Source organism: Aquarana catesbeiana, linkage group LG06, assembly GCF_042186555.1.
Source record: "Aquarana catesbeiana isolate 2022-GZ linkage group LG06, ASM4218655v1, whole genome shotgun sequence".
Taxonomy (NCBI): domain Eukaryota; kingdom Metazoa; phylum Chordata; class Amphibia; order Anura; family Ranidae; genus Aquarana; species Aquarana catesbeiana.
In genome coordinates, this window is record NC_133329.1 from 133,013,813 (window position 1) to 133,030,220 (window position 16,408).

The window sequence follows — 16,408 nt, forward strand, 5'->3', positions numbered from 1 at the left end:
TAACTGTGGGGGATGAGCTGATTGAAGAGTTAGGTAGGCACTTTAGGTACTTTACCGCTGATGGAGGAATGCCTTCCGTGGAGATATTGTATTCTGACATCCGAAGGTTTCCCAGCTGTCGGAATACAATGGTATAGCCACCGGCAGTAATCACATAAAAAATAACAGACAGGCTGGTTGTACTGAAGTCAATTGATGCATCAACTTCAGTACAACCAGCCTGCCCATACATAACTCAAAACTTACATGTTTCCTGCTGAACTGGCCAAATTTCCATCTGTCAATGGCCTGCTTTAAATGTTCAGTTGTTAGTTGAGGACGGGATAGGCTTCCCTGAAGAGATTGAATTGCAGCACACTGGCTGATGTTTAGAGAAGTCGGGCAGCACAGTGGTGTAGTGGATAGCACTTTCGCCTAGCAGTAAAAAGGGTCACTGGTTCGAATCCCAACCACAACACTACCTGCCTGGAGTTTGCATGTTCTCCCTGTGCCTGCGTGGGTTTCCTCCGGGTACTCCGGTTTCCTCCAACACTTCAAAGACATGCTGGTTAATTGGCTTCTGTCTTGTATGTGTATGTATGAATGTGAGTTAGAGACCTTTGATTGTAAGCTCCTTGAGGGTAGGGACTGATGTGAATGTACAATGTATATGTAATATGCTGCGTACATTGACAGCGCTATATAAGTACCTGAAATAATAATAAGAATAGAAGGAGCTCCTATTACATCATATGAACTGAGATTTTAATATCACCGTTCACACCTGACATGCTGATCAGGAACATGGTCTCCTACACATACGCCTGTCAGAGCCATGGGCATGTGTTTTCTTTTCTGCAGCTGAAACTGAACTGGTACTACATTATGTGACCAATTGTGATAACAATGCTTAGCAAATTTCACCATGTTAGAAACATGAAGGCTGCCATTGTCCTTCCCTTCTGAAAATGCCTGACAGATAGGCCAAACCTTTGACTTCGCTGCTTTGCGTTGGTGACCTGTAACAAGCACACAAACGGACTTCTGAATTTCCTTATCAAGTGAAAACTTGTTCCAGGTCAGTGAGCCAAATCTCTGGAGTCAGCACAACAGCCAGGCAACTAGCATTTCCTAGAGGAGCTCAGCAATGGCAGTTCCTGTATTTCTGTAATGACAGGTTTATTTTAATGTCACAGCAGTGTCTGGGGAATACATTGACAGATTGCCAGATATGACACAGCTTGCAATTCTCTGTCTGTGATCTGTGCCAAGCAAACACCCTTTGGTGCCTCTTTCTACTCAGCACTGTACACCTTATACTTATCTGCTAATTAGAATCTATCACTCGCTGCTTGTTTCTGATGTGTTCTCTCTGTGTTTAGCATACAGAGGGCTTTAAGAAGAGATGGTTCACCTTGGATGACAGAAGATTAATGTACTTTAAAGATCCTTTGGTAAGAGAGTGTTTTATTAGTGTTTAATGCATCTGGCACAGTGGGATGATGAGGGCTGCATTCGCACTGCCTGTTGTGATTTGTACAGAAAGTTCTTGTTACAAAAGTTGAATTCATGCTGATCTAAAATAAAACCACTCTAAAGATTGGACATTTTGTTTAAAGTGGTAGTAAACTCTTGTATATTTTTACCTCCAGGCAGTGGCGACTTGTGCTTAATATATATGGGGGGGGGGGGGTAGGTAAACTATCATTACCTTTGGTGTCAGGGGGAATGAAGAAATGTGTCCTGAGACCCGATTGGCCAGGAAGTCCTAATCCCTGGCCAATCGGGTCACCGGAACTGCTTCCTGATTGGCCGGGAGGAGGACCAGGATGACAATAGCGAATATTAATTTGCTATTGTCACACAACTGGGTGTGAGCCCACCCTTTTTTGAAGCCAATTAGTCAAAATGTTCATTGGTCTCCCTCCCTTCTACCAAGCAACTAACCGGTCCTGGGCCCATGAGTAGGATAGTGGAGCCCGGGATACATGATGGGGGAATGGGGGAGAGCACATTCCGGTCGTCTGTGGAAACAATCCAGCAGCTGCCAGATTACTTCCATTGGAAAGACACCATGAGTGTGTATATAACCTTCCACTGCTGCCAACCATAAGCCTTATGTTTTTGGCAGTGCAAGTGATCAGGACTAAAAATTAAACATGTTATTTTTTTTTTTAAATAAATGAGAATGAATAAAGATATTTTGTATTCTCTAGATTATCCTCAATCTCAGTTTTTTTTTTTTTAGAAGGCATTTTGTATTTGCAGCAAGTTTGCGCACCTTTTTATATGTTTTTCAGGTTAGTCTTAGCTGCTTTGCTGAAAAAATGCAGGTTTGCAACCACAATAGTTGAAATGAAAACCCAATTTACATATTATCCCTGTCTTCCGTCTCTTCTGTATTCAGAGAGCTCCATAGGAATTTCAGTTAGAGACAGAGGGCATGGAGGCAAACTGCATCTATGGTAATGCCTCTTAAACCTATAATGCTCTTAGAATCCTTTGGCATAGGCAGTGGTGGCTGGTTCTTCATTTTTGGGGGGTAAACAAACCAACACCCACCCACCCCCATTCAGTCGGTTGATCAGGCAAAACCCCCTTGTCACTTGCTCGTCCACCCATCAGCCCCGCACTTACCCAATCTAGGTCGCGGACAGCTTCGGCTTCTTCCTGCATCTCCTTCTCCTTGGCAGCAAATACGATCGCATCTCCTCTTGGCCAATTGAGACCCGCTTCCTGATTGGCCGGAAGGAGAAGCAGGAAGACCATAGTGAATATGAATTTGCTATTGTCAGACAACTTGGTGGGCTCAGGGCGCAGTGCTCTGCACCCCAAACCCACACTTTTTTTAAGCCAATTAGAGCCCCAGGCTCTAATCATTTGCCTAAAAAAAAAAAACCCCATTGAAATCCATGCGTCCGGCACCCTGCATGTAGATTAGGGGCAGGGGGCATGGATTGGGGGGGCGACGCCCCTAATGGAGCGGGCCAGACAGGCCAGATTTTAAGTATTACTTTGGGGAGATGCAGACTAGAAGACTGCAATCACTGATATCACCTGTGATGTATTTCAGTTATCTTGCAAACCTGGCCTGTTAGTAGGTCCTGAGGACAGGAGTTGAGAACCACTGGTGTAATGGGTGAGGGGGGAGTTAGTACAACAAGCCAACATAGCAACTTGCCATCTCATATCCATAGTACTTCTGCTGACCTAATAATAATTAGGTTTAGATATAATATTTGTGTTACTGGTCCCCCCCCCCCAAATAGTGCAAGCAGTAACTTACCACCTTCCTGTTGTAGGATGCCTTCCCTAGAGGAGAAGTTTTTATAGGGAGCACAGAAAACCGCTATAAAGTAGAAGAGGGACTACCAGCCGCCATACAAGGAAATCACTGGCAGTACGGAATCACAATAACAACTCCAGACAGAAAGTTCCTTTTTGCTTGTGAAACAGATACTGACCGTTCTGAGTGGATTGCAGCCTTTCAGAAAGTTCTCAGTAAGCCAATGCTTCCACAGGAATATGCAGGTAAGAATAAACACTTACAGAAGTAATTTATTGAAATGCCATATGAACTCTGTGGGTCCCAGATGTTGAGATTATGTAATCATGATTAAATTGTCATAATCCTGATCCTCACAATTATTTTTGGGGACACATTTTATGAACCATTCTTGCATTGGGAGGTTACTGGAAGAATCCAATTCCCATATTGTCTACATTGCTGAACCAGGCTGCAGCCCAAGATTCATTCATCTAGTGTGCCAAGTTTAGCCATTTATTTTGAGAACAAGGTAGTTCAGCACATAAGGCATGAAACTGTGCCATGGCTATATCTGAATGGTTCCTCGTTCCTCCAAGTGGTGTAGTAAGAGTGACTTTGGATCTCACAGGTTATATTTGGCTGAATGACTCAATAGCCGCAAGTCCTTAGCAAGGGCTGTTCTAGCTATGTGCTTATAGGAAACCTGTCATAAAACAAATACACTGCAATTGCTTACCTCTCCTTTTCAAAAATTCTAGTAACCTGGTTGCCATACTGAGCTTCTTGGCTTATGTTTTTAGACAGAGACTTAGAATAAAATACATACAAGTATTTATGGCTTTTCCCCAACATTCTATCATGAGAATTTTATATTAAATTAATTGTGTTTCTAGCATCTGGAAAATACTGATGACGTGGAACCAGTTCATTTGAAGTGCAACTCCATATTTGTTGAGAAAGAAAACCCAAACAATACAATCTCCTCTAAGTGAACTACAGTGCCTTGAAAAAGTATTCATACCCCTTGAAAATTTCCACATGTTGTCATGTTACAACCAAAAATTTAAATCTATTTTATTGGGATTGTATGTGATAGACCAACACAAAGTGGCACATAATTGTGAAGTGGAAAGAAAATTATAAATGGTTTTCAATTTTTTTTGTAAATAAATATGTGAAAAGCGTGGGGTGCATTTGTATTCAGCCCCCCTGAGTCAATATTTTGTAGAACCACCTTTCACTGCAATTACAGCTGCAAGTCTTTTTGGGGATGTCTCTAACAGCTTTCCACATCTAGAGAGTGACATTTTTTTGCCCATTCTTCTTTGCAAAATAGCTCAAGCTCTGTTAGATTGGATGGAGAGCGTCTGTGAACAGCCATTTTCAGGTCTTGCCACAGATTCTCAATTGGATTTAGGTCTGGACTTTGACTGGGCCATTCTAACACATACATATCCTTTGATCTAAACCATTACACTGTAGTTCTGGCTGTATGTTTAGGGTTGTTGTCCTGCTGAAAGGTGAACCTCCGCCCCAGTCTCAAGTCTTTTGCAGACTCTAACAGGTTTTCTTCTAGGATTGCCCTGAATTTGGCTCCATCCATCTTCCCATCAACTCTGACCAGGTCCTCTGTCCCTGCTGAAAAAAATCATCCCCACAACTTGATGCTGCCGTCACCATGTTTCACAGTGGGGATGCTGTGTTCAGGGTGATGTACAGTGAGTGCAGTGTTAATGTCGTAGACTAAAATATTTGTGTAGACTAAATTAATACTATTTTAGACAAGCTAGAAGGTTGGACGGAGGCTAGCCTGCATTTGTAGGAGTCTGAGGGGTATATATCCCTCCTCCTCTGTCTAGGGATGTGTCGCCTCGTTTTCGTGGTTGCTGGGTTACAGCCAACATGCGTCATCTCTGGGTTACAGTGCGTCCGCGTCACTTCCGGTTTCACGTTCAGCAGAGTGGCAGCACGGTCGGCTGCTGGGGATGCGTGTGCATTTACCTCCTCATGGTTCTAATGTGGGCGGGGGGGGCACTCGCATCGGAAGCCAGCATGCCACCATTCCGGTGTTTATTCGGGGCAGGTAACGGGGGGGTGCAGCGGTCAGTTGGGCCGTGGTCGCAGGGGCAATATTGTTCACTTCCGGTTTCATCGCTGTCTTTCTCTTTTAACGTTTTATTCATTTTACTGGTGCAGTCTTCAGCTTCCTCCATGCGCCTTCCCCAAATTTCTGGTCATTTCTGAATGTAAACATTTGTGTCCTGATTACCTTCCTTGGGACCACATGTCCCAGCATTTCTAGTGCTGTCAGCTTGTGCCCCCATCGTGACATAATGTTTTCAAATTCTCTGGGCTGCCTGTGCATGTTCATTGCAGGCAATGGTCGTGTTTGGTTATCATGCAGTCGGCCGGGTGGGGGGGCATGCAGGGGTAGTCATGTGGGGGGAGTTCAGCAGGTCAGCAGGGCTATCAGTGTAAGTTGCCTTCGGGTCCAAAGCAGTCCTTGCTTATTTGACACCTTTGCCCACTCCATTGGATCTTGGGTAAGGGCATGGGGTCAGGGGATCATTTTTTTTCTAGTTGATTTTCTGCTATTAGAAGACCCTGGTCAGTACCCAGGGATCTGCAGTCTCTCTCAGCTCTGAGCTACCATCCCCTTGGCTGCCCACAAAGTGGAAGGTCTGGGCCAAAGTCATCACTTGGAACCAGTTCCTGTGTGACTGGAATGGCATCTCCATGTTCATTCCACAAACAACGAGCAAGTCTTTCGAGTGTTTCAGACGCCGCTGACTTAACTGGTTTTCGGCTATCTTTGGATGTGTGTAGTTGGCCCCCCGGGAGTTTTTCCACTTGCCCTGGTTTGTGCATACTTCGGCATGATCTGTGATTTGCCCAATGCTGGCAGTAACAGTTGCATGGGGACTGGTTGGTCAGGGAGCTTAATGTTTTTTCTTACGGATGGTTTTGTCACAGCCATTATTAAGGTAGTTTGGGATCCCTTCTCATCATGTCCTTCATGCGTAGGTTTGACATGGCTAGGCCTGACGTACATGTTTCACTTCCTGGGAGTGTTTATCAATGCGAATCACAATGGCGTGCCATTGCATTATCTCAACTTTATCTCCCCTTGTACCAAGGGTGGGAAGATTTTTGTCAGGTTCATGACCATGGCTTTCAATGTATATTGCCACAGCAATATTTAATAATATGTAATAATAGCAAATGTATCTATCTGGGTCCAGCACTTCAGGCCCCTGCAAACTCCTGATAGTCCGTCCATTTTTGCGGCTCACCCTCTCAACTTCCCATGAACAAGAATAGACAGACAGGCCAGGGGTTAGTGGTATAATTTACAAGAACGACAGTAATGCCCTGTACACACGGTTGGACATTGATCGGACATTCCGACAACAAAATCCATGGATTTTTTCCGACGCATGTTGGCTCAAACTTGTCTTGCATACACACGGTCACACAAAGTTGTCGGAAAATCCGATCGTTCTGAATGCGGTGACGTAAAACACATACGTCGGGACTATAAACGGGGCAGTAGCCAATAGCTTTCGTTTCTTAATTTATTCTGAGCATGCGTGGCACTTTGTGTGTTGGATTTGTGTACACACGATTGGAATTTCCGACAACGGATTTTGTTGTCGGGAAATTTTATAGCAAGCTCTCAAACTTTGTGTGTCGGAAATTCCTATGGAAAATGTGTGATGGAGCCTACACACAGTCGGAATTTCCGACAACAAGGTCCTATTACACATTTTCCATCGGAAAATCCTATTGTGTGTACAGGGCATTACTGCAATCATTTTGCAGTAGTTCCTCTGGACAGCTCTTGCTCCCTTTTCCCACGCATCTTCTCACTACAAGCAGTTTGTTCTCATGTTCAAGTTTACTCGCCAAAAATTTGGCTTAATCCAAAACTATTTTCTGCACATTTGTTTAGGATCGGGGCAGCTTTCACTGGTTCCAACAGGGGGCCCCTTTTCATATCATCAAGTACATGGGGTGCTGGAGTTCCTCCTGTTATAGTTGATACATACCTGAACCCTATACTGAAGTCATCCAGGTATTTGTCACTTCACTAGACTGATTGCTGTTACGTGCCCTTTCATCAAAGCTTTCATATCACACCTACTTTCATGTCTTTTTTGCCCTCTTTTAGGCGTACTGACCAGCTAGGCCAAGGCACATCTCAGGTCTTGGTGGTTAGGGTTATCGCATTTCCAAGTGAAGACTCTGACTACAAGCTAGAAGGCTGGCCGGAGGCTAGCCTGCATTTGTAGGAGGAGTCTGAGGGGTATATATCCCTCCTCCTCTGTCTAGGGCTGCGTCGGCTCATTTTTGTGGTTCCCACCCACCCGGTTCCCCCAAACCTTCATATATACATATACACACTGTACATTTTTCATATTTATACATTCAGGGTATGCCCTCTTATAGGCGTACTGACCAGCTAGGCCAAAGCACACCTCAGGTCTTGGTGGTTAGGGTTATCGCATTTCCAACTGAAGACTCTGACTACAACTAAAATACGACAAAAACAAAAACAAATGAAATGACTAAAATAGGACTAGAACTAAAATGGCATTTTAATCAAAAGACTAAAATAGGACTAAAGTTAACCACCTCAATACAGGGCACGTACACCCCCTTCCTGCCCAAGCCATTTTTCAGTTTTCAGCGCTGTCGCACTTTGAATGACAATTGCGCGGTCGTGTTACACTGCACCTTAATTAAATTTTTATCATTTTTTTCCCACAAATAGAGATTTCTTTTGGTGGTATTTGATCACCTCTGCGGTTTTTATTTCTTGCGCTATAAACAAAAGAAGAGGGACAATTTTGAAAAAACACAATATTTTTTACTTTTTGCTATAATAAATATCCAATTTTTTTTTTTTTTTTAACAAATTTTTTCCTCAGTTTAGGCCGATACGTATTCTTCTACATATTTTTGGTAAAAAAAAATTGCGATAAGCGTATATTGATTGGTTTGCGCAAAAGTTATAGCGTCTACAAAATACGGGATAGATTTATAGCATTTTTATTATTTATTTATTTTTTACTAGTAATGGCGGCGATCTGCAATTTTTATTGTGACTACGATATTGCGGCGGACACATCGGACACTTTTGACACATTTTTGGGACCATTCACATTTATACAGCGATCAATGCTATAAAATTGCATTGATTACTGTGTAAATGTGACTGGCAGGGAAGGGGTTAACACTAGGGGGCGCTCGAGGGGTTAATGTATTACCTAAGGAGGTGATTCTAACTGTGGGGGGAGGGGACTGACTGGGGGAGGTGACCGATCGCTGTCCCTATGTACAAGGGACACACCATCGGTCTCCTCTCCTCTCTGACAGGACGTGGATCTGTGTTTACATGCACAGATCCACGCTCCTGCTGTGTTACCCGGCAATCGCGGGTGCCCGGCGGACATTGCGGCCGCCGGGCACGCGCACCGAGTCCCGAGTGACACGGCGGCGCGCGCGCGCCCCCTAGTGGCTCGGGAAGGCGAGGACGTCATATGACGTCCTCCCAGAATAACAGAAGCCTCGTCCAGCCGTCATATGACGGTGGGCGGTGGCTTAGTGGTTAAAATGGCATTTTAGTCAAAAGACTATGAGTAGGGGCATCTACTAAGCTGCTAAAAGAAAAAAAAATAAGAAAAAGGCTTTTCTTATTTTTTTTTTGCTTGATATTTAATGTTGGTAATATATTCAACTAATTTGTGCAATGTCATTACAGTCAATAGAGTTTACAGTTTTTTGGGGGTTTTTTATATTTTCAAGTTGTACCGGTACTTCTGCTTGTCAAAAAGCAATATTTTTGTTTGTTTATGAAACTTGGTTTTATTTATAAAGACGGTATATATCATAATGGCTAAATCTGTGTCTGCAGTGCATGCTCAAACCTTAATACTAGGGTTGCACCGATACCAAGCATTTGCACAAGTATCGATACTCGTGCAAATGCACCAATACCTGAAACCGATACCTTCAGGTTCGGCTCTTTCATCTGTCAGCGGCATTCCCCTGCTGACAGAGGAAATGTATACAGCGGGGCCGCCGCGTCCTTAACAACCAATGGCGTTTCAGCTGTCTCTGGGCGATGTGCTTCTCCACGGGCTCCTCTGCGGGTTGCTGCCGGGTGACAGATCTGCCTAGTGAGTAGTGTGTCCTGCACTGAGCCAGGCTTTGCTCCCCCCCCCACCTCTGATGACTTTCCCTAAGTGTCTTAGCTGCTGCAGAACTTCTTGTAGGGGGAGGGCAGGTCTGCTGAGTGTTGTAGTGCAGTGAATGGCAGTGTATGGGTTCCTAAATACCCCTCTTCCCCTCCCCCCTCCCTTCCTGCATATACAAACCATAACAATAACCCCCTCCCCACCTCTCCACCCTAAACAATAACACCCCTCCCACCTCTCCACCCTAAACAATAACCCCCTCTCCACCCTAAACAATAACACCCCTCCCCACCTCTCCACCCTAAACAATAACACCCCTCCCCACCTCTCCACCCTAAACAATAACACCCCCCCCACCTCTCCACCCTAAACAATAACCCCCTCCCCACCCTAAACAATAACACCGCCCCCCACCTCTCCACCCTAAACAATAACCCCCTCCCCACCCTAAACAATAACACCGCCCCCCACCTCTCCACCCTAAACAATAACCACCTCTTCACCCTAAAAAATAACCCCTCCCCACCTCTCCACCAAAAAAGTTAAAGTTATAAAAATGTAAATAAAAAAAAAGTAAAAATCAGTAATTGGTGTACAGCGAGTACTTGAGGAAAAGTATCGGTACTTGTACTCGGTCTTAAAAAACTGGTATCGGTGCAACCCTACTTAATACAATAAATAATAACATCTTATTAAATTTCTACTCCAGGAGTATATAATGAGTTTGGAAATTCTAAAGAAATTTGATGTCAAAATTAACACCGGTGCTGTGTTAGTTTTCCACCACACATAGCGTTTTGCTTTAAGGCTAAATAGTTCAATTTTGGTCTCATCTGACCAGAGCACCTTCTTCCACATGTTTGCTGTGTCCCCCACATGGCTTCTCACAAAATGCAACGGGACTTCTTATGGCTTTCTTTCAACAATGGCTTTCTTCTTGCCAATCTTCCATAAAGGGCAGATTTGTGGAGTGCATGACTAATAGTTGTCCTGTGGACAGATTCTCCCACCTGAGCTGTGAATCTCTGCAGCTCCTCCAGAGTTACCATGGTCCTCGTGGCTGCTTCTCTGATTAATGCTCTCCTTGCCCGGCCTGTCAGTTTACTTTAGGTGGACGGGCATGTCTTGGTAGGTTTGCAGTTGTGCCATACTCTTTCCATTTTCAGATGTTGGATTGAACAGTGATCCTTGAGATGTTCAAAGCTTGGATTCCTTTTTTTTTTTTTACCTAACCCTGCTCTATCTCCACAACTTTATCCCTGACCTGTCTGGTGTGTTCCTTGGTCTTCATAATGCTGTTCACCAAGTTTCTCTAACAAACCTCTGAGGGCTTCACAGAACAGCTGCATCAATACTGAGATTAAATAACACACAGGTGGACTCTGTTTACTAATTAGGTGACTTCTGAAGGCAATTGGTTCCACTAGATTTTAGTTAGGGGTATCAGAGTAAAGGGGGCTGAATACAAATGCACACCACAATTTTCAGATATTTATTTGTAAAAAAAATGTGAAAACCATTTATCATTTTCCTTCCATTTCACAATTATTGCCACTTTGTGTTGGTCTATCACATAAAAACCCAATAAAATACATTTACGTTTTTGGTTGTAACATGACAAAATGTGAAAAATTTCAAGGTGTATGAATACTTTTTAAGGTACTGTTTATGCATTGTTAGTATTTTAGTAAACTGTTGCAAATGTATACCATTATTCTGAAGAAATGTTTGTTTCATGATGTCAAACTGATTTCTGAATAGACTTCTGTCGTAGAGGAAGCCTTGTCTTTGGTTTCATTAGAAGATGCCTACAATTTAACTGCAAATTTTTAACAAAAACAGTTAACTAATCACACAAGCAATACGTTATATATCTTGCTTGTACAGTACAGGACACAGGCAGATTATTAATACATCATGGATTATGCGTGTCTACCTTCAGGTGATTGGACACTGGTAAAGCTTTTGAGGATACACCCCTAGGGTGTCTCCCTATAACCCTATCACACTTCATGAGTCCTCAGTTTTGTGGTAGTGTCTCAAGATGGTGGACCTTTTCTCCTTCACAGAGAATATTACTCTTACCTTAAGCAGTTTATTATTTTTTCTTTATAATTGTATTTTCAATTTCCTCAAACAACTGTCTTCTCATACCGATATAGAAGCAGTGTATCTGGATTTGTACAACCTTGGTAAAACCTTGGAAACCGTTCCCATTCATTATTGCAGGCCAATATTTGCTCTGCTGAGGCCAACACAACACTCAACCTCCAGAGTGACAATGTATCCTGTGCATTGGAGCAAGAGCCGGCTCTATCACCAGCCTCAGCATCTGATTCTAGCTCTATTTCAGGCAAAATGATCTGAAAAAGGAAAAAAATGGCCTATCCGACTAAAGCAGAATTCGCTGCATCTATGTCACATTTCCTCAGACAGATTATGGCCTTAATACAGCCATCTTCGTCCAGGGACTTAAAAAAACATCATGCCTCTTCCCCTACTACTGTTTCTGAACTTGAGTTGGATCCTGATATACTGGTCCTAAAGGGTGCAGATATAGATGGGAATGAAAAGGTTATTGAGGCAGTACTGGAGGAAGCTGCGGACATTTTTTCTTCCTCAGAATGTCACTGTATTGAAGATGAAGCTTCACTCAACATGCTTCCTAATGTTAAAAAGCGCATTGCCTCTATGCACAAACGCCTTGGCAATGTGTATCCTGACTCTCCATGCCCCTATGGGTACAAACAGACCTGCAAAACATTCCCTGTTCATGCACAGATAGAATCTGCGGTAGAAGACAAACCCATAAAGTATTTTCACTCTTCCTAAAATAATTAAGAAAATGCTTTTAAAAGATCTTGTTTCTTTTGCAGGCCCAGCTTTGCAACTAGACCTTGCTGCAATTTCAGTTTGTCAAACTCCAGTTAACTGGACTAGGACAATGAACCACCAACATGACCCTGTATTTAAGGATCTTGCCAAGCAAGAGCAATTACAGCAATTGCCTTCATCTTTTTTGTGAATGTCCTAGTACATTTCATGAGACAAATCTCCATAATGGCTCTAATTTCTATTCACTTGTACAGAATCTTATGGCTTAAAAATTGGACAGCTGAAGCCGCCTGAAAAAGTTGTTCTACACATATTCCCTACCAATGAAACCATCTATTTCATGAGGCAATTCAATCAAAGGGATCACTGTTGGGAAGATTCTACTTTTACAGTGGAAGAATCCGAAATCCCCCTCCTCGGGAGCCCCTATCTCCTCCAAACACAGAGCACCTGTTTGCTCTAACCAGGCTTCAAATTCAAAATCTATGTTTAGCCCTTCCTTTCAGCTCGGGTTTTGGTCCACAAAGGCCACCAAGCCTTCCTTAAGCATTCCTCACAAATAAAAGAGCACCCATACTCCTAAGACTGGGGGACGTCTGTTAAAGTTTGCATGTCAATCAATTGGTGGTTTGAAAGGGGTACAAAATAGAGTTCAAAACACCATCACTGTTTTCTTCAAGGACAGTTAGAATTTGCAGAATGCTCTGAACCATCTTTTGTCCCAGAGAGTCGTTGTGCCAATACCACAATAAGACAGGTTCAAAGGACTCTACTCAAACTTGTTTACGGGTACCAATGCCCAATAGGGGTATTTGTCTTATTCTGGACTTAAAATCACTCAGAACCGACTACAGCCGCAGCTGGGTAATCAGCTGTAGCCGGTTGGCTTGATCTATTAGTGAAGGGACTTTCTACACATTGTGACATGCCTGTTTCTTTACTAGACTTGTGAGTGCAACAGTTACTGTTTTGATTTTGCTCCACTGAATAGTTATACTATTCTATGAGGCTGTTTTCTCCCTTTGTTATTTGCAGATTTCCTAAGCCTAGCACAAGGAGATAGCAGAGCCATTAGCTAGAGGTAATACTGTATTCAGTATTTAACAACTAGCTACATCTCCAGGGCTTGTTTTTATTTTTGTTTTCACTACTTTTATGCTCTAAATATGATATAGGGTTACTCTCATTTATATAATATTGAGTCTTTTATTATTACTTCTGCCAAAACACAAATTTCATTCATGTACAACATTGTTACTTTTTTCTGCAATTTATGGTTTTCATGGAATGTTTCCATATGCCCCCAGTGGTCAGTAACAGCATTTTCCTTTTTTTTTGTCTTGCATGTTTCCATTTACCTACCTCATCAACGCTTTCTGCACCTTGCACTGGCAGACAATCACTTTCAGCTTGTCACATTGCCCTTTGACCACTTTCATTTCCAAAGTGCTCACAGGTCTTAGCATCTCTCCTTGCTCTTTTAAGAACTCAGGGTATCCAAGTCACAGGCTATCTAGATTCAGATAGACAATTCTGATTCTCTGAAGTTCGTTGGGCAGATTATCAGTTTCACCAAATCTGCTTTCCAGGAATTGTTTTGTCTGAAATACTTGGATCTGGTTTTGGACACATCCCAAGCAAAATTATTTCTCCCATAAAAGATCAAAAATTGAGATCGAATAGACATCCCACACTGAGAGTTTAATGGTGGCTTCCTTCAAGGCAGTACTATTTGCCCAATTTCATTCAAGAACTCTTTGGCTAAACAACTTGTTGACCTGGAAAAAGCATGCTCCTTTTCTTGATTTGCCCATTCTCCTGTCCAGCCAAGCAAGGAATTCACAGTCTTGGTGGATCCCCACTCTAATCCTAACAGTGAAAAAGTCCTTCTTTTCCTATAATTGTACTTTTATCACAACAGATGCAAGTCTTTTAAGCTGGGGAGGAGTATTCCAATTCCTGACAGTCCAAGGAGCATGGTCACTAAGGGAAATCAAGCTCCCCATCATCAACTTGCAACTCAGAGCAGTTCAGCTGACTCTGTAGCAGTGGACCCCCCTTCTAAAGGGACACCCAATCAGGATGTAGTCAGACAATTTCATGACTGTGGCCTACATCAGCCATTAGGGGGCACCAGGAGTCTGGATGTCTGGAATGAAGCAAACCAGATAATATCATGGACAGAAGCTACTGTCTAGTGATCTCTCTGGTCCACGTAACAGAAGTGGACTATTGGAAAGAGAATTCTCTCAGCCGCCATCACCTGGATCAAGGGGAATGGGCCCTTCCTGGATCAAGGGGAATGGGCCCTTCAACCTGATATGCCATAAAATGGGAGGCTCAAGACGTGAACATCCTAGCCTCCAGTTTCAAACAACAAATTATCTCCTTTTGTTACCAGAACCGAGGATCCTCTATCTTTAGCCTCAGATGCCTTGATAATCTTCTGGTCTCAATTCAGGCCAATTTACACCTTCCCTCCAGTGCATATCATACCTTATGTGCTGAAGAAAATAGGGCAAGAGAGGAAAATGGTGATACTAATTATACCAAACTGACCCAGAAGAACATGCTACATAGACACTCTGAGTTGGGTCTTCTGGCCCTTGTTTTTTTGGGCCTGCTGGCACTGATCTGTTTGGCTCATTATTGTCTACCCTTCCTATTCATTGCTTGGGGATGTCCCATGGTGTATGAATAGTCTGCCTGTGTCCATATTATACAATTATGGTAAGAGGAATTTTGACTTACTTTTAAATACCATATCTTTGGTACAGTATAGGACACGGGCCATCTTCCCTTATTTTCTTTTATTTGCTCTGCATTGCTTGCTACAAAACTGAGGACTCACAGAGTGGGGTATGGTTATAGTGGAGGCACATTCTCTACAGTCTACAGAATGAAATCAAAAGGTCATTTTAATAACACTAAACTAGAAAACTACCATTTTTAAAGCAAGGTGGTGGTTGGAGTGTCAGAATTGGTAGGGTGGGGGGTGAGTTGTTTGTTTGGCTACAGATCTATTTTAAATCGAATCTGTGCTTTGTTTTTGCAGGCAAAGCAACATGTTTAATTTCAGCCCCTGGAGTAGCTTAGACCACTCCACTCAGCAGCTGAAGCAAGGGGAAAAGGGGAAGAAGACTTTTCTAAGCTCTAAGTAGTCTCCTACCCCATGTGACAGTGCTGAATGAATGAGTGGCCAATTGTTAAGTACAAGCACTGTCACATAGGAGAAATGGGAGTAAGTGACATGCTTCCTCATACTCAAAATCTAATCGATTTAACTTCTCTCTCAGGAGCTAAGCAGAACAGCAGCAAGTATGAACAGAGGGTAAATACAAAAGCAGACATTTTAGGGAGCTTTTTTCCTATAATGGGATAGCAGAAAGCAAAGTGATTCTGCTGCTGTAGGCAGTTGTGTATACTTAGGGGATGTGATTTTTGGTCTCCCTTTAACTACAAATCTTTCATTACAGTGGAAGCCCACTTCAAGCATAAACCATAGCACAGAGGGTTCCTACAACTGTTGCACAAGATTTATGGCAGAGCAAAAATATATCTACAAGGTGAAGAGACTATTAAAAGGGAAGAATGGGAACCCCACTGTGATATACTGGGAGCAGCTCTGCCCAACAAGTTCTGCTTTCCACTACAGTTCATCCAAGGACTGAGCATGCCAGCGTAATGTCTGTCTATGTGTTTCGTGCCATACCCATCCTCAGCAGTGGCCTAAATGGAAGAGATTTATGAAGTTTATCCAGTTACTGAGGGGAAATTCATTATTACATAGCATCCAGGTGGTGCATTAACCAAGGATCATGATAAATTTCGATTGAATCTTTTTTAATGAAGTATAGAAACTTGTCTATAATCAACATTCCCTGAGTGACTTTTCCTTTTCTCGTGTGAATGAATATTTCACTTCAAAAATTGCCCCATCTTCCATAGTATGGGCATAATTGTAATTCTGATTAAACCACTAAACCGTAAGGTCTCTGGCTATTTAAGAAGATGTGTTCTAAATGATAATTCAGTTGTAGACTGGAAAAAGGGATCTCTAAATATAATCACTTGTTTTTACTTTCCTGACTCTGATGGCTCCTAACATTATGTGTGTGTGCCATTC

At 42.7% G+C, this 16,408-nt stretch overlaps 1 protein-coding gene across 1 annotated transcript in view; it reads left to right on the forward strand.

Annotated features, from left to right (window-relative positions):
- Positions 1-15,841, forward strand: part of ADAP1 (ArfGAP with dual PH domains 1) — a 387,735-nt gene extending 371,894 nt beyond the window's left edge. Inside the window, exons 9-11 of the mRNA XM_073636836.1 lie at positions 1,362-1,433; positions 3,282-3,510; positions 15,759-15,841. Of these exons, the coding sequence (XP_073492937.1) occupies positions 1,362-1,433; positions 3,282-3,510; positions 15,759-15,787 (330 nt within the window). The 3' untranslated portion in view covers positions 15,788-15,841. The remainder of the gene's footprint in view (positions 1-1,361; positions 1,434-3,281; positions 3,511-15,758) is intronic.
- The last annotated feature ends 567 nt before the right edge of the window (positions 15,842-16,408 follow it).